At 38.6% G+C, this 21,092-nt stretch overlaps 1 protein-coding gene across 3 annotated transcripts in view; it reads left to right on the top strand.

Moving 5' to 3' along the window:
• Nucleotides 1–21,092, top strand: part of slc12a2 (solute carrier family 12 member 2) — a 96,936-nt gene that overhangs the window by 29,737 nt on the left and 46,107 nt on the right. For all 3 annotated transcript variants that reach the window (XR_004019450.1, XM_030724040.1, XM_030724039.1), the window contains exons 2-11: nucleotides 6,691–6,810; nucleotides 10,794–10,869; nucleotides 12,396–12,491; nucleotides 15,487–15,626; nucleotides 16,445–16,555; nucleotides 19,204–19,312; nucleotides 19,533–19,657; nucleotides 19,920–20,004; nucleotides 20,104–20,261; nucleotides 20,365–20,472. Coding sequence is in view for 2 of the 3 variants with exons in the window: in XM_030724040.1 (XP_030579900.1) it covers nucleotides 6,691–6,810; nucleotides 10,794–10,869; nucleotides 12,396–12,491; nucleotides 15,487–15,626; nucleotides 16,445–16,555; nucleotides 19,204–19,312; nucleotides 19,533–19,657; nucleotides 19,920–20,004; nucleotides 20,104–20,261; nucleotides 20,365–20,472 (1,128 nt within the window). In the remaining variant the exon portion in view is untranslated. The remainder of the gene's footprint in view (nucleotides 1–6,690; nucleotides 6,811–10,793; nucleotides 10,870–12,395; nucleotides 12,492–15,486; nucleotides 15,627–16,444; nucleotides 16,556–19,203; nucleotides 19,313–19,532; nucleotides 19,658–19,919; nucleotides 20,005–20,103; nucleotides 20,262–20,364; nucleotides 20,473–21,092) is intronic.

Below are 21,092 nucleotides of genomic sequence, written 5' to 3'. Positions count from 1 at the left end.
TGAGCCTCATTTTGACTTGTTTTAAGGACATTACATCAAAGTTGGATCAGCCTGTTGTGTGTTTTTCCACTTTAATTTTGTGTGTGACACCAAATCCAGGCCTCCGTTGGTTAAAAAATTTGATTTCCATTGATGATTTTTGTGTGATTTTGTTGTCAGCACATTCAGCTTTTTACAGAACAAAGTATTCAATGATAATATTTCATTCATTCATATCTAGGACATGTTATTTGATTGTTCCCTTTATTTTTTTGAGCAGTGTACATGGCTACGGGAAGGTGATTAGCTGAGTCGGATCGAGGTTCACGCTATAAACTAACCATTCTGGATTTTGTTTGGAACCAGACTTAGACTACCTCCTACAATTTATTTTTATTGTTTATTGCTCTGCTTGTAACTCTTCAGGAGCATGTGCAATAGTGTTGTATATTAAGACTGAAAAATATTTTCTACCTGGGATATCGTATCTTGATTAAGACTTTTTTTAACCAGTTGCTTAAGTCCTTGCTTTTTCACCATCTAACTGCATCAGTAATTTCCAATTACTCTTTGCTGTTCATGTCATATGGACTGAATCAGCGAGTCCAGCTAGCAATCCTTGGTTGAATCATTTGATTACATTTAGGTTATACATCACCATCTGCTAGTATTTCCTCCTTCGTAGCCTGGTTGTGCTTGGGTTTTTTCTTTGTTTGTTTGTTTTTTTGACTCAACTGATGAAAGAAGTTTGTTGATCCCACCTTTAGCAGGTTTCACTGTATAATGTATTTAAAAAAAAAAAATATTACTAATGCAGTTTCGCAAAGTTTTCACTATATTGTGGACAGTGATGGCATAGTTACCTTGAAAAGTAATCTGATTACTTCTAAAATTAAGTAATCAGTAAAGTAACAAATTTAGATTACACGTTACTTTATTAGTTGTATTCAACAGTGGCCGGTGTTGTGCCAAAAAAGCCGCATTTCCATTATTATCTACTCAGCGCGGCTCAACTCGACTTGGCGCGGTTTGAAGGTGTTTCCATTAGTACCTGGTACCAGGTACTTTTTTAGTACTCACTCAGCTGGTGTTCCAAGTGATCTGAGGCGATCCGAAAATGTGACGCGGAAGAATAGGAAGCCACAGATTGGCCAGGGAGTGTCGTCACTAGTTAAGTCATGAGAGCAACTCCTTCACCAGAATCAATTGCGCCATTTTTAAAACCCGACAGCAAGAAAATGGAGGCACGCAAAGCACTGATTAAATGCCCAGACCGACAGTTTGCAGGGGTAGATTTGCAGCAAGAGAGCCATCTGAAACACACCCACAGCATACATATTATAACCTATACTGCCCCTAATAGCCCTGAACAGGTGGTTAGCGCTAAGGCGGCTGATCAAAGGAACTTGGAATTACCGTAATTATGCAACCGTTTGTCCTATCCAAAAAATTAAGTTACTGAAAGCTGAGAAACTGCACTTATGGTAATTGTTGCCAGAAGTATGCGAATGGCGGCACTTTTGAAGTACATTGAGACAATTATGACATGTTCGGCAGTATAGTGTAATACCTAACAATGATAACCATCATCCATTAAACATTGTACAGGGGACTTACGCATGATGATGATATTAAACTGGCATTAACTGTTAGCTTTGCCTCTTATCTCATCCATTGTGTGTTGTGTTTTTGAGCCGCATACAGATTACGTGAAGATTACACTACTGCCTGCTCTGCTATATTGACTCCACCCACATTGAGGTGGTCCTCAATTGCAATGGAAACACAACACGACTGTGCTGAGTCAAGTCGACCCGTTGCTGAGTAGATATTAATGGAAATCCGACAAAAGTGCTCGTCTGCCAAAAAAGCAATTTCCTTTATTTGCCAAAAAATGATTGCTTGTATTTTAAACTGCTTTTAAAATGACTTGTTGACCTATAATCTGTGAAATATATGTCAAACATATCTTTCATGAATGATATCAAGTCCTTTTGAGAATGAGAAACATAATTTCTGTCACAAGGTAGAAGCTGCAATCAGTTTTTGGCAACATAACTTTTATATATTCGTTTTTTTTTTTTTATCAAGGTAAAACTGTCATTGACGTTAAAAATCTTTCTCAGAAGGCTGCAGAAATCACAACAAATATAACATTACAATTCTGTAAAGATATTTAAGTGATCAAAAGCACTGGATTAATTATAATGTAGGTACATAACACAGATTCCTAAAGATTCTTGAAAAAACAGGTTATTTATTCATTTTATATATAAGCCCTTTATAAATCATGCTGACTGCACTCCAATATAACAAAGATATTAAACATAAAAGCACATAGAAACATCGGAATCACTTTATGGCACAACACCAGCAACACCCTCCACCCTATCAACATAAAAATGACAACCACGAACGAGGGCGAGTCATCCGTGTTTAAGGGCAGCATTTCCTCTACTGCATACTGCCTGACCAACTTCTTCAGCTCTCCTTCACTTACTGGTTTTGTACCGAAGTCCAGCTTTTGTTGTTTGGGTGTTGGGGGCCTCCTGCATTAGGTGCAGCTCTGCTTTGCACCACCTGCTGGGACTCGCTCTATAAGTGTGACTGCACCGTGCTGGGACTTCAAATGTTTCTTCAAATTTGACGCAGTGTTTTTGAAACTTGATAGCACTTTGTTGCCAGCACAGAGTGCACAACTAACCTTGATATTGTCAACTTTAGCTGACACAAACTGACAATAGTGCCTGTATTTCCAGCTAGAAAATGCACCTCTCTCTCCTCCCTCCATTGTTTACGTTTGTGTGTTGCTGTGTGCTATTATTGTCCTCATGCTGCAAATGGGACTTAATTGTCACATCAGTGAGATGTCACTCCCCGAGATGCAAGAAGAGTCGAACTTCTCCCATCTTTTGAGAAAGCAAAAAATAATCTTTTTGCAGAGGAAATGACAAAAATATTATGCACAGGACTTGGATAGTAAACTTTAACGTGATTACTGGACTGCAAATAGTAATGTGTTAATTACTCGTTACCGAAAAAAGTAGTCGGATTAGAGTAACGTGTTACTAAGTAATGCAATCAGTGATGTCAGTAACACATTAAGTAACGTGTTACTGACATCACTGATTGCAGGATATAGGGTTTTGTGTAACACTCCATCACTGTGTCGGCACTCAGACGAAGATTTAAGTTACGCCTTTAGCGGAAATGGCTACGTAGTTCATCATCTTCATCATTTAGTTGTAGTAAGAGAGTGGGAAAGGTTTTCTAGGAGTATAGGAAGGGATTACCACCTATTGCGTGGGTCTCTGGAACGTAACCCCCCGCAATAGGTGAGGATCACTGTTTACAGTATTTAGCAACACTGTGCTTGTTGAAAGTTGTTGAATCTTCCTTTTTAGGTACTAAACCATCATCCAGAAGTTGACACGGACGATTGCTCTCAGATATGCCTGGGCTTGTGTCATTGTGCGCATAGGGATATTTGGCATGGTGTTGCTATACCAATGATAGTTTTATATCACAGAAATTTTATACTTGCATTATTGGGGGGCCATTTGATATAGCACAGCCCTACACTGGTTGAGTGAGTAGCTTTAGAGTACTGAATTACATAATGTCTTGACATCTGCCAAACAGATCCACGGTTCTTGGAGAAAAAACACAACAAAAACGGAGATTAAATGTATTTTGCTTTCCAGGAGGAACAGTTGACAGGTTTTCATTCGAGCCCTCATAATGTCACAACTTGTCATGGGCATTGCAGTCTCTCAACTATCATGTAGTGATATGCCATGAAAATTATTGCTTTTATTTAACTGTTGTAGAGCTTGACAAAGCTGTCCTGAAGCTATACTATTGCACTTATTTTTGTCTGACACCCCTTTAAGTACTATGATACTGTGAAACTTCAGAATAAGTGCAGAGAGGACTGGCTTGCACATATTGTTTGTTCTAACTTGAGGTCATTACAAAGCAATAAATGCAGTACAAACGAAAACCGCAAAGGCCGGAAGTGAGTGGCTAGCCTTCATATCAGCGTCACCCCTGCCCTCACCTCTGCTCATGTTGCCTACAACCGTGAGTGCAAAGCACAGCTGTGGTTAAAAGCAGCTGTTAAACAGAGAACGAACTTTTCTACTTTTGTGGTTAATTTTAATCTTTAATTCAAAAATAAGCTGTTAAACAAGCTTAACACATTTCAACATCAAAGAATACAGCTGAGCTAATGATTAAATTTTCCAACTATATAAGTGAGACATTAATGTTGAATAAAACTATCCATTATGATGCTTAACTTTAATTCAAGGAGTTGCTTATCACAGGAGCACTTCCACCCTTTGGTCTGTGTAGTAGACTGGTGGGAAAATAAACAAAATTTTGAAGTTTAAGCTAATGTATATTGATTCATTCATCAACTAACTTAAATTAATATTTATCATGTTAAATATTTAAATGTGATTAAAATGTGATTAATTTCGATAAGCTCCTAATTAATTAGATTAATTTTTTTAATTGAGTCCCACCCCTAGTGTGTGTGTATACATAAATAAATAATATTATATATATATATATATATATATATATATATATATAACTGTATATATATATATATATATATATATATATAACTGTATATTAACATCATAACTAACTAACTTGACTGGGCATGAAGAGTATCCCGGAATGGCTGGTTGACACCTGTTGGAACATATGGAACACATCTGGAAGATTATGAAATGAAAATTTACAAAGGAGGTCACAAACTGTTGAGTAGCTATCTTCCTATTACTTCAAGCATGAACATGTAAACATTTCTCTGTCCAAATTATAGCAATTGGTTTGTTTATTTCCTAATTGCTTGCAGAGTGTTGTGCAGTGCAGTGGGAAACACACTGCTGTCCCAGCTTGATTTTATGTGTTCCAAATGATCAGAACTGTAAACAGTTTCTCAGTTTTAATTTTTCAGTGCTTTATTTACTTTTTTTTTACTTAAAAATCACGTTTAAATAATTTGCACATCACTGTATTCTTTTCTACTTATATTGCATCTCACTTTATGTTTCTACACATGTTTTAGCTTTATCTAAATCTAAAAAGTACTTTTAGTGAAGAATGCTAAGCAGAACAGTCTTTAGTCTAAGTTGTGACCCAAACAGGATTAACATTTATTGAACAATCTAAAACTGAAAATGTTTTAATCGGCAATATAAATTTAAATAGCCAGAATACATGAACTTTTTCCTCAACACATTATATCAAATAGAAGATTCTATTTTTCTTCAAAAATAACATCAGGAAAAATTTGAAATATTTCAAGCTTGTGAAAATTTGCAATTTTTCAAATAAAATCAGTGATGTGATATCAGCAAAAGGTCCAGAAACAAAAAAAACCTGTTTTCAAAGTCCACTTTTCGTTTCGTCATTTTTGGGGGTCAGGCTAGCTTAAATGTTACTGTAAAAAGTGCTGATCGATGTTTTTGTCCACTGACCACTGATCAGTGTGTCATTGGCAATGCAGAAAAACTGATTACTGCACAGGTCTTGACCTGCGTGGCAGCTGTAGCAGTGCATAGTGGGATTTGTAGTATAAATCGTGGGTGTGCTATTTATTGGGAAGCCAGTTTTTCAAAAGCAATCACTCAACACAGAAAACTTGACAGAATGGGGGGGGGGGGCTTGTCCAGGGGATCCCCCTACATTATAGCAAAATAAGTCACAGAAACTACACACCATCTGATCAGAAACCCGCTTTTTGGCAGATCGCTTCAGCGTATTATCCGAGGCTCCAAACAGGTGAGCTCTGAGAATGATGCTAGGTATGACTAGATTAATATAGGCTAGGTTAATATCCTTTAACTTAAAGGATATTAACATCCATCCATTATCTTCCTCTTTATCCAACTAGTCGTGGTCGGGGGGGGGGGGGGTGGCTAAAGTTTGCTGAGTGTGTGTTTTGCCAGACACCTTGGCTGATTTAAGTTTGTCTTGGACAGCGAATTCCTGAAACTTTTCATATGCTGACAATGGAACAGGTTAGTTGTTGAGCTATCCGCTTTCTTACAAAGTCTGCAAATTGCAAAAATCCTCCTCCCCTAGAAATTAAGGTGGTAGACTGCGAGGCTGGCAATGTCTTAATTACGATGTCTGAGTTACTTTTATTTATTTATTTTTTATTTTTTTCATTTGAGTATGGTCCTTGGGGTTATAGATCTTGTGCAGCACTTTGGTCAACGTCATCGTTTTAAATGTGCCTTATAAATAAACTTGACTTGAATTACGATATTATCGTAGACTATATATCACACACCCCTAGTGTGGCATTGATTTTTGGAACCCCGCCCCCCCCCTCCCCCCCTCCACACACACACACACACCACACACACACACACACACACACACACACACACACACACACACACAATAAACTAATCCTAATCTCAATGCATTTGAATTGAATCAGAAACAACCTGGTTTCCTCAGTTAGTAGGCAGTGGTTATGCAGTAGTTAGAAGAGCAAGAAGATTCCAGGTTCAAACCCAAGCTGGGGCTTCTGTGTGGAGTTTGGATGTTGTTCCTGTGCCTGTCTGGGTTTCCTCTGGGTATCTACATGCTAGGTTAATTGGTGATGCAGCTCCAGTATTTAGTTTTAGAATATGTTGACTTCTACTTGATTTTGACTTTGATTTTGTTTTTTGTCCTTCTTAGGAACCCTTTGAGGATGGCTTTGCCAATGGTGATGAACTTACACCGGCTGAGGAGGCTGCTGCTAAAGAAGCAGCTGAATCAAAAGGAGTGGTCAAGTTTGGTTGGATCAAGGGGGTGCTGGTGAGTCACCTTTCTATTCCTTTGGAGTCATTATGTTTTTACTTGTGTGTACAACTTGTTTTTCAAGAGTTTTGTTATTCTTTAGCCAAAGTAACTAACAGACTGAGGAATATAAACTTAGTAGTAAGGAAGGAAATTTGTGTTTGCTCAGTTGTTTCTTTGTTGTAATAATATTTCTTGGCAATAAATCTTATACCATTGGAAAGCCTGTTTATTTCCCCTTAAATGGTGCCACATTTGTAAGGAAAATGGATTGGTGGCTTGAGTTGCAGAGTTGAGTAAGAAAAACTGCCAATGCCAAATAGCTAAGGTTTATTTTGACTCTTGCTTGGTATAGTTTATTGGATTGCATGTGTGTGCCCACAAGTACCATTTAAGGGGAAATAAACTGGCTTTCCAACAATTTATTGCCAGTCCAAGTATTGTTACAACAAATAATGAGCCAAACACAAATTTCCTTACCTTTGCTAAGTATTTATATATATAGTTATGTCAGAAAAGCTTTCATAGGACTCTATGCAGTCCTGGGGTGGTATATCTCATGATTCAGTAGTTTCCAGAACCACTTTTTGCAGTAATCATTGTTTGCATGATTACCAGTACCAGTCTCTCACATATAGTACTGTGCAAAAATCTTCAGCCACACCACATTTCTTTACATTTTGCTTCCATGGGGTCAGACTTTGTCGTCATTTTTTTTAAGTGGTCTTGAGTTCTCCATGTTTTCTGAAGGTCTTTCAGATTCCTAAAGAGCTTGTAGCTGAAAACCTATCTATCTAAGCATGCTGCAGTGTGCCCTTAAAATAGTTGAGGAAACTGGAAAAGTATATAGCAAAAAAGAAGTGGAAGGCCTAGAAAACTATCTACAGTAGATGAACAATTTCTGAAAGTGGTGTGTTTAAGAAATAATGGAAAAAAAAAATCCAGAAAGACTTTGACACAGGACCCGAGAGATGCATCTGGCCCTTCAGCTGATCCATTATACAAGAACTGGACTGAAAATCAGTGACAGCAGGTCTTAAGGAGTGATGAATATAAATCTAACATTTTTGGCATGGTTTGGTGGCTTAATTTTTCAACATATTGAAACAAACATAGTGCCAATGCCATGCCATGCCATGCATGGATAGAAAAACACAGAAGCAAACCTGGATAGAAAAAACAGTGGAACACTATGAGTCATGGACAGGCCTCCCCAGAGCCCAGAAAGCAGTAGGGGATCATCTTGACTAAGAATAGACTAAAGGCAGCCAACACCCAAAGAGCTTTGGAATGTCCTTTAAGAAGCCTGGAGAACTATTCCTAAAGACTACCTAAAGAAATGACAAGAAGGTTCAGAATGTGTTAGGGTAATGTTGGTCATATCAAATATTGACTTTCAAGCTTGTTAGAATTGTACAAAGTCTGTTTTTGCCTTACAGATTTACACACATTTCAGTACATTGCTGTAACTATTTCCTTTTTCTTAAAAAAATATAAAGTGAGGGATGGCTCTAGTCTTTCGCATAATGCTGTAGCGATCAATTTTGGCCCCCTCTTTACAATGTTGCTTCAGTTCATTGGGGTTTGCAGACATTAGTTTATGCACAATTCTCTAATCAAGTGCATTTGATTGAAAACTTAATTTTACTGGAGTGCACTAAATTAATTGTTATATCCAAGAAACAAGTTTGAGCTTTGTGACATGACACAGCCTACAGGAAGTGGCCATGAAAAGATGGGAACAGTACTTTCATAAAGGGATGGACACGGTCAGCAACAAAACTTGGGTAGGCTTTTCTATTTAAAGGATGCACAATTGGTACTAACGAGCCCAAAATGTGCCAAGAAAATATTCTCCACCTCTAAAATCACCAGCATGAACACTTGGTACAAGGCAGAATAGACCCATGCTTTTGTTGTTTATGCCAAATGCTGATCCTACCATCTAAATATTGCAGCAGAAATTCGGACTCATCAGATCATGCACCATTTTCCAGTCTTTTGTCTAATTTTGGTGAGCCTATGCAAATTGTAGCCTTAGACCCCATTTACACGAGAGCTTTTTTTAGTGGAAACTGTTGTTGTTTTTGAAACGTAATACATTCAAAGAGAAACATTTCAAAAACTCTGTTTACACGGACACGCAAGATGTTGAAAACGCTGCAGTTCCCATTGCCAGGCCACAAGTTGGCAGTGTGGATATAGGAGTTGCAACCATAGTGCGTACGTGCCAGTACCCCGTTATCAAAAAGTAGCATTTTCGCCTGTTTACATGGAAACAGAGACCGGAACATTTCAAAAATGCTCCATTTTGAAACCTGTTTTCATGCCATTGTCATATAAATGGGAGGCCGAAACTCATCAAAACTTTACTGTTTTAATCTGAAAACGTTCTCGTGTAAACGGGGGGGTTAGTTTGCAGTCCTTAGCTGCAAACTAAGCCCCTGTGTGGTCTTTTGCTACTATAGTCCATCTCTTCAAGGTTTGATGTGTTGTGGATTAAAAAAAAAAGGCTCTTCTGCTGGTTTGCATTGTATTCTACAGAAAAAAAAAATCTGTTTTTGTTTTGGTGCATATTGAACAACATATGTTTATACTTATATATCTTATAGGCCAATAAGGGCATTAGTTTTCTATACTGCATAGTTTCCATTCTGTTCTGTACTTTGTCTGTCACTAGCCCAGATGATTCATGGATGTGTTTGTGCAGTTTTAACCACTGAAGGGAAAATTGAGGTGTCTGGATATTGTCATCCTACTTTTGTTTTAACACGAGGAAGCCTTACTTCCTCTGTAATATAAACCTTGGGTTCTAATGTGATTCTAAGTTGATCCCTGCTGTGGAAGGGCGTTACTTATAGACTCAAGGTGAGAACAGTTAAATGTTTAAAAGGAGATTTTGCTTGAAGGGTAAAAAGTAGGTTAACTTAAAGTGCCAACTCTGTATACAATATGTGAAGTCACACAGCACGCAGCCAGCACACAGGCAGTAATCCCCTGCATAGTGTTCTAGTGTTATATTCACACACAGAAATGAACAAGAACTGTGTTGTTTGTATTTCAATAAATGTAAAATAAAGTCATAAAATATAATTCTATGAGTTCAAAAACTGAGCAGATAACAAACAATATTCAGTTAACAGAAACCTGTGCTTGTTTGATGTGGGACACCCTCTCAACTTTTAAGATTGGGCTTAAAACTTTCTTTTTTTAATAAAGCTTATAGTTAGGGCTGGATAAGGTGACCATGAACCCTCCTTTAGTTATGTTGCAATGGGCCTAGGCTATTTTTTCTTTTTTACTCACCTATTCTCACTCTCTGTGTACTTTGCATTTAATCATTAGTTATTTTTAATCTCTGGCTTTCTTCCACAGTGTGTCTTTTGTCATGTCTCCACTCCCCTCATTCCCAACCTGGTTCTAGAGAAGGTTTCTTCCTGTTAAAAGGGAGTTTTTCCTTCCCACTGTTGCCAAGTGCTTGCTGAAAGAGGTAGTCTGATTGTTGGGGTTTTCTCTTTATTATTGCCTTTCCCTTACAATTTAAAGTGCCTTGAGGCAACTGTTTGTCGTGATTTGGTGCTGTATAAATGTAATTGAATTCTTCTTGTTATTCTGGCCGTGTGTTAAAACAAAAATGAAATCAAACACCAGCTCTCTGCCCTTGGGATTATTGTAATTCAAAGCTCAGCAAGCTTACAAACCAGTGACCTTACACACCACATGCGCATTAGTTCATAATCTAACCTGAAGCCAGTGTTGCCATATGATATTACTTTGTTTTCACATTTTTTTTTTGGTTACTTTAATACCTAATGTTACTATAATAACTAATAATATCTCTAACTAATGTCAAACAACAGCTACTGCAGTGACATTAGTTAGCACCAACCTGAATATGATCTGCTCAGTTTGAAATGCAGTTGTTTGAAGTACACCAAACTCAACATATTGGCATAGAAACCCTACTGCTAACTAGATAAAAACTTCCTTCCTCTCTGTAGGTGCGCTGCATGTTGAACATTTGGGGTGTGATGCTCTTCATCCGTATGAGTTGGATTGTCGGTCAGGCTGGAATTGGTAAGTAGAAAGCCGTGACAAAAACAGTTTTTAACTTGGTGTTTCCCAGCTGTCAAAAGTAAATGTTGGTCTGCTACACAGGAAAGACGGGATGGTGTAGGCTTTCCTATTCCTTTAAAAAAAAACAAAGTTACCTCATTTTTGTTCTAGATTAGTCATCCTGAAGTGCAAGGAGCTGGTTCACGCCATTCTTTTCTGTTATGAGATCATCAAATATCAGTGAACAGCACGCTGCTCCTTTAGACATTGTTTCCTCTCGGGCCTGATGGGACTGCTTGGGCTAGATCAAGGCCATGTCAGTATTAGATCATTTTTAAGACCATTTTTAAAATGGTTTATATGGAATCAGTTTGCATCCATATAAGCATTTTCAGTTGGTTTTCACATTTCATTTACAAGCAGCAGGAAGCACGGAGCACAGCCATTTGGGAATTTGATAGGCACCCCTGATTTGTATCAATGACTTCTTGTTCCTTTGCTTCACCTCTCCACCAGATTTTGCATAATCTGGCTGATAAACACACAGATGACTGGTTTCTTTTCAGGCCATTTTCTGAAGAAAAATAAAACACCTACTGTGGGGTAGGCACTTTGAGAAACCGTGAAAAACACAGGAGAGGGCTTGATCTAAATCTGTTAAGAGCAAAATATCGGTTTGCTAGGCTGTTCTTTTTGAGGAACAGCTTCATTCAATAAAACATCACCAGGGGTGGCTGTAGCTCAGTAGGTAGAGCAGGTCACCTACTGACCGGAAGGTCAGCGGTTCGAATCCTGGCTACTCCAGGCTACATGCCAATGTATCCTTGGGCAAGATACTTAACCCCAAGTTGCTCTCCGACCGTTCTGTCGGAGTATGAATGCGTGTGAATGTTAGTTAATTAAAAAAGCACTTAGCTTCATAAAAATGGAAGTGCTTGTATGAATGGGAGTGCATGGGTGAATGCACAGGTTGTATAAGCGCTTTGAGTGCTCATACTGAGTAGAAAAGCGCTATATAAGAACTAGTCCATTTACCATTTACCATCGATAACATGACCTCATCAAAATCACGACAAAATGCAGTACAGCAACCAGCTGTTAAAGAGTGCTGCATATACTCTGGGATTTCAGTGTTTTAAACTAAGTTCCCTCTGTGGTTCTTATAATTTCAGGTGCTTGGATCTGACTTTTCTGTTGATAATGTCACAAATTACAAAAGAGCTTTTTTGTTATTTGGGTAAATATAACTTTCCAGAAAACTTCACAAGGCATGTGTGTCTCAGGGCCTGTATTTATTGACATTTATCAGTTCACATAGCTAAGTCCCCTGATCCTAACCCTCAGGCACTTGTTGATAGTTTTCCACTTTGATGTGAAATATCACCACAGAGTGACACATGTGGCAGACACGACTGCACAGGCTCGTGCTGTCATTTTTTACAGCGACCTGAGAGTGATTGGAAGGGCTGCTAGAAAACTGTTAAGTGTTACACATTCTTTTGATTATTCAAGTTTTTGTGGAGTTCATGATCTGTTATCTTCTGCAGTTCTTACCTGTGTCATCATCGCCATGGCCACTGTAGTGACAACCATCACCGGCCTCTCCACCTCTGCCATCGCCACCAATGGATTTGTAAGGGGAGGTATGCTTAATTTTCTTCTCCAAAATTATATAAGATTAAGATAGTGTTTATTTGTCACATGCACAGTTATACACAGTACAATGCACAGTGAAATGTATTTTGTACCTGCAACCATATATACACACACATATAAATAAGAAGAATAAAAATAAAAAAAGTAATTCACACTATACACTATACTCTATATACTATACACTATACACACTTTTACGTGGAATTATAGATTATAAATTATAATATTTACATTGTGCAATAATGGTCCAGTTAGGGCTCAGAGTTGAGCAGACGGATGGCTTGTGGGTAAAAACTCTTCTTCAACCTTTCAGTCTTAGCCCTCAGGCAGCGGTAACGCCGGCCTGATGGGAGCCGATTGCTGATTGCTGCTGATTGCTGCTGCTAGGAATTTTATTGTGCAGCCAAATAATTTTGCACAATAAAATTTTTAATTATGGTTTGGGTAACTGTGGCTTAGGAAGTAGAGTGGGTTGTGTATTAATGAAGGTCAGTCATTTGATCTCCAGCGTCTCGAGTCTGTGTCGAAGTATCCTTGGGCAAGTATTGAACCCTGAGTTGCTCTCAAGGCATACATCTGAGTGTGATGTGACTGTAAGGTTAAAAGTGATTAGAATGTGTGCATGAATGGGTAATCATATAGAGTAGAGAAGGGCTATATAAGTACCAGTCCATTTATGGTTGATGTCGTTCTTTTTGATCATTTTTAATGGCTAGGTTAAAGACCACTAGTCACTGTCCCTGTGGACTCCTTGCAGTGGGTCTCTCATTGCCCCCGGCAAACCTGCATTAATGAGCCGTTGACCAGGTGTACCTAATAAAGTAGCCAGTGCAAAGTTAAACTGATTTGCAAATTCTTTTATAATTTGCATAGTGTCTTAGTCTTTTTTTTGGGGGGGGGGGCTTTTATAATACTGGAGGTGTGTCTTATCAATAAAAAGCAGTTTTGCATATTAAATGATATACTAATTACCAAAAGTATTCACTCACCCACCCAAATTATTGAATTCAGCTGTTCCATGTATAAAAACAAGCACCTAGGTGTGCAGACTGCTTCTGCAGACACTTGTGAAAGAATGGATCGCTCTCAAGAGCTCAATGAATTCCAGCGTGGTACTGTGATAGGATGCCACCTGTGCACAAAGTTCAGTCATGAAATTTCCTCCCTACTAAACATTCCACAGTCGACTGTTTGTGGTATTATAACAAAGTGGAAGCAACAGCAGCTCAGTCACAAAATGATAGGCCATGTAAAATGACAGCGGGGTCAGCGGATGCTGAAGTGCATAGTGCACAGAGGTCGGCAACTTTCTGCAGTGAGTTGCTACTGACCTCCCAACTTCATGCAAAGTGTCGGATGCAGTGATGTAAAGCACGCTGCCACGGGATTATAGCTCAATGGAGATGTGTTCTCTGTAGTGATGAATCACACTTCTTCATCTGGGAATCCCATGGATGAGTCTGGGTTTGGTGGTTGCTAGGAGAACATTACTTGTCTGACTGTGCTGTGCCAATTGTAAAGTTTGGTGGAGGGGGGATTATGGTGTGGGGCTGTTTTTTAGGAGTTGGGTTCAGCCCCTTAGTTCTAGTGAAAGTAACTGTTATTGCTTCAGCATACCAAGACATTTTGAACAATTTCATGCTTCCAAATTTGTGGGAACAGTTTGGGGATGGCTCCTTCCTGTTCTAACATGAATGAGGACCAGTGCACAAAGCAGGACTATATAGACATGGATGAGCCAGTTTAGTGGGGAAGAAAGTGACTGGCCTGCTCAGAGTCTTGACCTCAACCCAATAAACACCTTTGGAATTAGAACACAGGTGGACGAGCTAGGCCTTCTCGTCCAACATCAATGTCTGACCTCACAAATGTGCTTCTGGAAGAATGGTCAAAAATTCCCACAAACGCACTCCTAAACCATTGTGGAAAACCTCCTGAGAATAGCTGAAGCTGATGTTGGCCCACCCTTTGCAGCTACATCATGTTAGACCCTATGGATTAAGAATGGGATGTCACTCAAGTTGAATGAATGAATCTGAAGGCAGACAAGCAAATACTTTTGGCAATATATTGTACTTGTCATAATCATAGCTATCAAATTGTCACTCTCATTTCACAAGAGATTTGCATGATGTAGATTTCCATCACCTTAAGCTCACACTGCTGGGTGGGCACAACTTGGATGTTATTTTGACCTCTTTTTCTCACAAAATGGTATCTCTTAGTAGTACAGTTGCCCCTCGCTGTATTGTGGTTCACTTATTATGGCTTCACTGTATTGCAGAATTTATTTATTTATACAACTCAAGTTGTAGTAAGAGAGTGGGAAAGGTTTATAGGAGGTTGGGAACGGTTTATAAAGCCTTAAAATATATAAATAATAAATAAATAAATAATGAAATATATACTAAATGTAACGGCACAATTTCGTGGATTTTCACCTATTGCGGGGGTCTATGGAATGTAACACCTGTGATAGGTGAGGGATCACTGTACCTTTAAAGGGAGATGACAGAAGGATGCCAGTTGCTCTACTAGGATAGTGTACTGGGGAGATTGAATTTCAACATAAATCAAGTCCCATAACAGTTCAACGGTATCTATTCATGTTAGGCTCATATTGATGGGATTTTTTCCCCTGATAATTGGTTGAATTCATAACCATTTTTCAGAATGAGCTATAACTTCAGAAACAGATCCATCCCCAACGTAATGAAGCATGTTGGTGGAAAGGCCACTTTTCCCCCGTGCATTTGTATAGCTTTTCTTTTCTCACAGAGACTGCAGCCATGAACTTTGTAGAATGCAATGTCCAAATCAAGTCAGTTAGGTCTTACTGAGAGTTTGGGTCACTTTGGAAGTGACTGTTCATCTTTGTACATGTACACACTCATTCAGTTAAAGAAATGAGACTCCATGCTGTTGAATTGGTCCAAATTTGCACGACTGTGCACTTTCACTATGATTGCCTTTTATTTTCAGGAGGAGCATATTACCTGATTTCAAGGAGCCTGGGCCCAGAGTTTGGAGGTTCTATTGGTCTCATCTTTGCCTTTGCCAATGCAGTCGCTGTAGCCATGTATGTGGTGGGCTTTGCTGAGACTGTGGTGGAAATTCTAATCGTAAGTCCTCATATTGCATTTAAACAGTTGAGAATTAGTGCTGATCACTGATCAGCAGGAATACGCTATCCTGGCGTCATTGAGCAGGGTTCTAGCCAGCGGTTGATTGCCCAGCACTGTACCATGCTGAGGTGGTCTTTCACTGTCGAAACTGTTCTATCACTATTCTAGCTCTGCAATTAGCAAGCGGACGCGCACCCCGCACACTCCGTGCATACTCCGTGCACACCACACCACCCCGTTGCCAATACCAGACTGATTTATTATTTTTTGTTTTTTTTCCTTTTTTCCTATTGCTAGATCAGGAGTGTCAAACTCCCGACCCCTACTTCCGGTCCGCGAATTGATGTCAGAAATATCATACAGTTAAGTTGATTTTTTTGACATTTCGCTTTCCCCTCCAATTAAGAGGGTGAAGTGTCAGAAGTGGCCCACGGGCTGGGATTTTGACACCCGAGCGCTAGATCACTGCACTATAGTATTATTTCACCACAATTTGCAATCTACCACCGGGCACAGCCAGTTTCGTTCACAGTTTTCGTTGAGTGAAAAAATAGCATTAAAACAAGGGGGAAGCAGAGGAAAAAGGGAGCTCAAAGGACAAATTTATGCTTACTATAAAGCATAAAATCCCAGGAGTTTGTCTTTGTAGACTCATAAGGATAACACACTTCCCCAACACACAGGCACGCCGGGCTGAAATTTATTTATTTATTTTTTTTCTGGCTAGAACCCTGATTGAGAGAGAGAAGTACCTATCAAAGAGCTCCGTTTGCAGATCATTATCGTTCTATTTACCAACTTGTATTTTATCTCAGTATAACGATGCCGTCATGACAGATCAACTCAATGATATCCGAATCATTGGCACCATCACAATAATCATTCTCCTGGGCATCTCTGTAGCAGGAATGGAATGGGAGGCCAAGGTATGTACAGCATCCCAACTCATATAAACTTGTACCTATAAATAAACATACAGAACAAAGACTATATAAAACTATAGATATACCTATAATACACAAACTCAATTTCACAACTACAGATACATTTTTAACAAGTGATGGTAATGTGGAAGTCTTTTGTTTACATTGTTGATGTTCGCAAGTTATACATACCAAACCAATGTATGACCACAATCCAGATTTAGTCCACTAAGAAAGCTGAAAAATATCTGGAATACTGTTGCTCCCTTCTGCAGCATTTTCATACTACTTTCATGCAGCATTTGTTCTAAACAGCTGGTGCATGCTGCAACTGTGCACTTATCTCTGGAAGAATGTTGGTAATTTTGGTTGTTGCTGGACAGTATTTAGAGTGAGCTTTTCAAAGCACAGCAATCAAACATGGGGGTCCTCTCTGGGTATCAGACTGCTTGCTAGTGCTGACAGCTGTGCTAATAGCAAGTTCCATAAAGACATGGATGGGTGAGTTTGGTATAGAATAGTTTGACTGGAGTCCTAACCTCAACCTGCATTTGGGATGAATAGATCCACGCCTTCTCTTCTAATGTCAGTGTCTGACCTCATAAATTGCACTTCTGGAAGAATGGTCAAGAATTCCTATAAAGGCACTTTTAAACCTTGTGGACAATCTTCCCAGAAGAGTTGAACTATCATGGCTGCAAAGGGTGGGCCGACATATTAAACGCTATGGATTAAGAATAGGATGTCACTCAAATTCATATGTTTGTGAAGGCAAACGAGCGAATGCTTTTGGCAATGTAGTGTACACCCCCCCTCCAAGCATAATGGAACAGTGAGGCTGATGCCTTTATTTTTTGGTGTAGACCGAAAACATTTGAGTTTGACATCAAACAAATCAGTGAGACAAAATATCAACACATCAGCTTTTATTTCCTATATTCGTGTACCTATATTTACATCTGGATCTGATACACAGTTCAGAATGTAACACCTTTTTTCTGAACCCACCCATTTGTTTTTTTTTTGTGTGCAGAAGTTTTAGAACTTAAAACAGATTAAAGAGAATATGACCTAATATTTATTTGCAGATCCTTTTTGCTTCCAATAACTTCATGAAGTCTATGACCCATTGTCTCCACTAAATTTATGCATTCTTCTTTATGTGATGTGTTTCCGGCTTTGACTGCAGTCTCTTTTGGTTGTTTTGTTTTGGGGGGGGTTACTCCCTTTACGTATGTAAAAAGCAGTGGTTCCCAAAGTCAAGAGTTCTGCGGCCCACTTAAAAACTAGAAAATCCTGTGGGATTATGTAAATCAACACATTTATGTAAATATGCAACTATGTATATTTGTTAGTTCAAACTGAATTTCTGTTATTACTGCGGCCCCCCTTCTCTGTAGGGTTTAAGTTTGGCTTGACTGGGCTAGTCTAAAACTTCTTGCCCCGATGAACTCCTTTGTAGTTTTAGAAGTGTGCTTTGGGTCTTTCTGTACAGCACTTAGAATGTTTCTGTTATCAACAGTTGTTGTTTTTCTTGGTCTACTGGTTTGACATCTGTTACTTAGTCCACCAGTGACAACTTTCTTCTTCAGGACATTCCAAACAGTTGTTCTGGCTATGGCCAGTGTCTGTGCAGTGGTTTTGATTGATTTTCCTTCTTTCTCATTCTGCACAGGGGAAACCCAAATATGAAACAGAGTGTAGGCATACTATTTATTGATCATTCATGATGATTCAATCATTGTAACAGGACACACCTGGGCAACAAAGCATATTTGTCACATGCTCCAATAATTTTGTTCACAAGAAAAATGGGTGGGTTCAGACAAAAGGTGCTATCTTCTGAACTATGTATCAGATTTAGATGTAAATCCCTGGAAATAAAAGCTGAGTTGTTGATTTTGTTTGTTTGTTTTTTTTTGTTCAAACCAAAATGTTTTCAGTCCACAGCAGAAAAGGATTGGCTTCACTGTTCCAATATTTTTGGAAGGAGTGTATGTTGCAGGTGTAGTCAGTAAAAAGATATATCCCCTCAATTATGTGCTCCTAGTAGTTGTTCATTATTGCCAAATAAGGCTACAACGATTAGTCGGCATTGTCGACAGTCGACAATAAAAATAGTGGATGACAAATTTAATTATTGATAATAGTGTTTTTTTTATTACTGATGGATTTTTTTTTTTTTTTTGAGACGTCTTCCTGTCTGTCTAGATCTGGCGAGCTTCACACATGCATATCAGTGGCATGTTTAGTCATACTGGTGAAACTGTGCCAACTTTGTTTTACAGGGAAGAAAAAGTACTATATATATATTTTTTTATTTTTTATGGTTGGAAAAAAGGACCGTTAAATTTATATCAGCAGCAAACCTGATTAAAATTTTTGAATGAAATATCCATTTTCCACGTGTTTACTACCACATTATAAATAAACTTATGCTAAATGTAAAAGTTGCTAGCTAAATAAGTGCAATTTCATAATTATGTAATTCATAATCTGATTAGTCGACTAATCATTTCAATAGTCGATGACTAATCGACTATCAAAATGGTCATTAGTTGCAGCCCTGTTGCCAAATCGAAATACCTGATCATTTGAGAGTCACTGCCACACAGTCTGATTAATACACCGGTTCTAATTGCTTCCTATAGGCCCAGATCGTCTTGCTCGTTGTCCTAATCTCAGCCATCCTCAACTATTTTATCGGAAGCTTCATTCCTATAAAATCAAAGGAACCTGCGGGCTTCTTTGGCTATGATGGTAGGATGACACATGAAATCTCAATTGAAGGTTATGTATATATGTTTGTTTTTGTGTATTTTGTGCATGCATGCGTGTGTGTGTGTGTGTGTGTGTGTGTCTGTCTGTTTGGGTGGGGGGGCTTCATTAATACCGCTTTGTAACCCTGAGACCTGAATTAACTGTTGCAGTGTTGACTCAAAAAGCCTTGTCAGCTGTCTTTTGGTCTTTTTTGTGTCAGCTTCACTAATGTGGGAGAACATGGGTCCAGACTTCCGAGAAGAGACATTCTTCTCCGTATTTGCCATCTTTTTCCCCGCAGCCACCGGTATTCTGGCTGGAACCAACATTTCAGGAGACCTTGCTGTAAGTCATGTGTAACCATGTGAGGAATGTTGATACAGTTGTCAAATCAAATACATTTTTTTCTTTGTAGATTGTTCTGTGCTGGTGAATATGACAATGCTTCTACTGATTTAGTCTATTGAAACCATGTTCAAAACAGCTTTGATATACAAACTGCCCTCAAACTTTATTTGGATGTCAGATTTTATGTTCTCTTCTAAAAGACCTTTATACAGCTATAGATTGCTTTTAATCTTAATGTTGTTGTGGTTGGTGGTTGCAGGACCCACAGATGGCCATTCCAAAGGGGACCCTTCTAGCCATATTGATCACAGGAATAGTCTACCTGGGTGTTGCTGTTTCAGCAGGTGGTATAGTATTAGACTATTAGACTGCACTTTTGCAAGTTTGTCACATTCTTTTTAAATACCAAGTTTTATACATGCATAATACTTTTCTAAAACCAGGCTCGTGTATTTTGAGAGATGCCAGTGGAAATATGAATGACACAATCAGCTCTCAGTTCATGGAAAACTGTTCCACTGCTGCCTGCAAATTTGGCTATGACTTCTCTACCTGCAAAAGTCAGAATGCCTGCAGCTATGGACTGCATAATGATTTTCAGGTATTAAACTGCTCTATCAGAAGATGAATATTAAGAACCTTTCTGTGAAATAGGGTAATGTACCAGTGCAGTTCTAAAAATTTGCATTTAATCCTTTGTTCAGGTTATGAGCCTGGTTTCTGGTTTTGGGCCCGTCATCACTGCTGGCATCTTCTCTGCCACACTTTCCTCAGCGCTGGCCTCTTTAGTCAGTGCCCCTAAAGTTTTTCAGGTAAGATCCTACCCAAGCTGTAAGGTACTATATCCAATGAATTGCAGTATGGACTAATGGAAACATTTCTTTGTTGGAAATATTTCATTTTGATTAGTTCTGATCCGATACAGAGTCATCTGTCCATCCGTCAACTGTTTTGCTCTGCAAAATAGGAAGGGACGGATTTTCAATTTTGACTTTTCTGAAGTTTAAATTTTTTTAAGAATTTTTGAAATTTCATTAAAAAATTACATTAAAATTACCTTTAATCCCTCCTACTCCTTTATTTCTAGGCCAACTCTTTTGAAACTTGGTGTGAGTATTTAATGTACAAAGCTCTGAAAATAAAAAAACTGTGAGGCATTTTGTAATTTTTTCTTCTCAAAATCTTTAAGATAAACAGTACATTCATGTTAAACTTCAGTGACTACTTCTCCCCTCTTTATTGGCTGAATATTTTGAAATTTGCTCTTTAAGTATTCATTGGGCAAGTCAAAATGCTGCAGATGAACTTCTGATCTTTTTTTTATCTTTCACAAATCTTTGACATTTTCAAGAAATACTCTAGATCAGGGGTTGGCAACCTTCAACACTCAACAAGCCATTTGGACCCGGTTTCCACGGAAAAGAAAAAAACA

The sequence above is a fragment of the Archocentrus centrarchus genome, unplaced genomic scaffold (genome assembly GCF_007364275.1).
Source record: "Archocentrus centrarchus isolate MPI-CPG fArcCen1 unplaced genomic scaffold, fArcCen1 scaffold_30_ctg1, whole genome shotgun sequence".
In the NCBI taxonomy this organism is placed as follows: Eukaryota; Metazoa; Chordata; class Actinopteri; order Cichliformes; family Cichlidae; genus Archocentrus; species Archocentrus centrarchus.
Note: the sequence above shows the minus strand (reverse complement) of the source record. Positions and strands in the feature narration are given on the sequence as shown.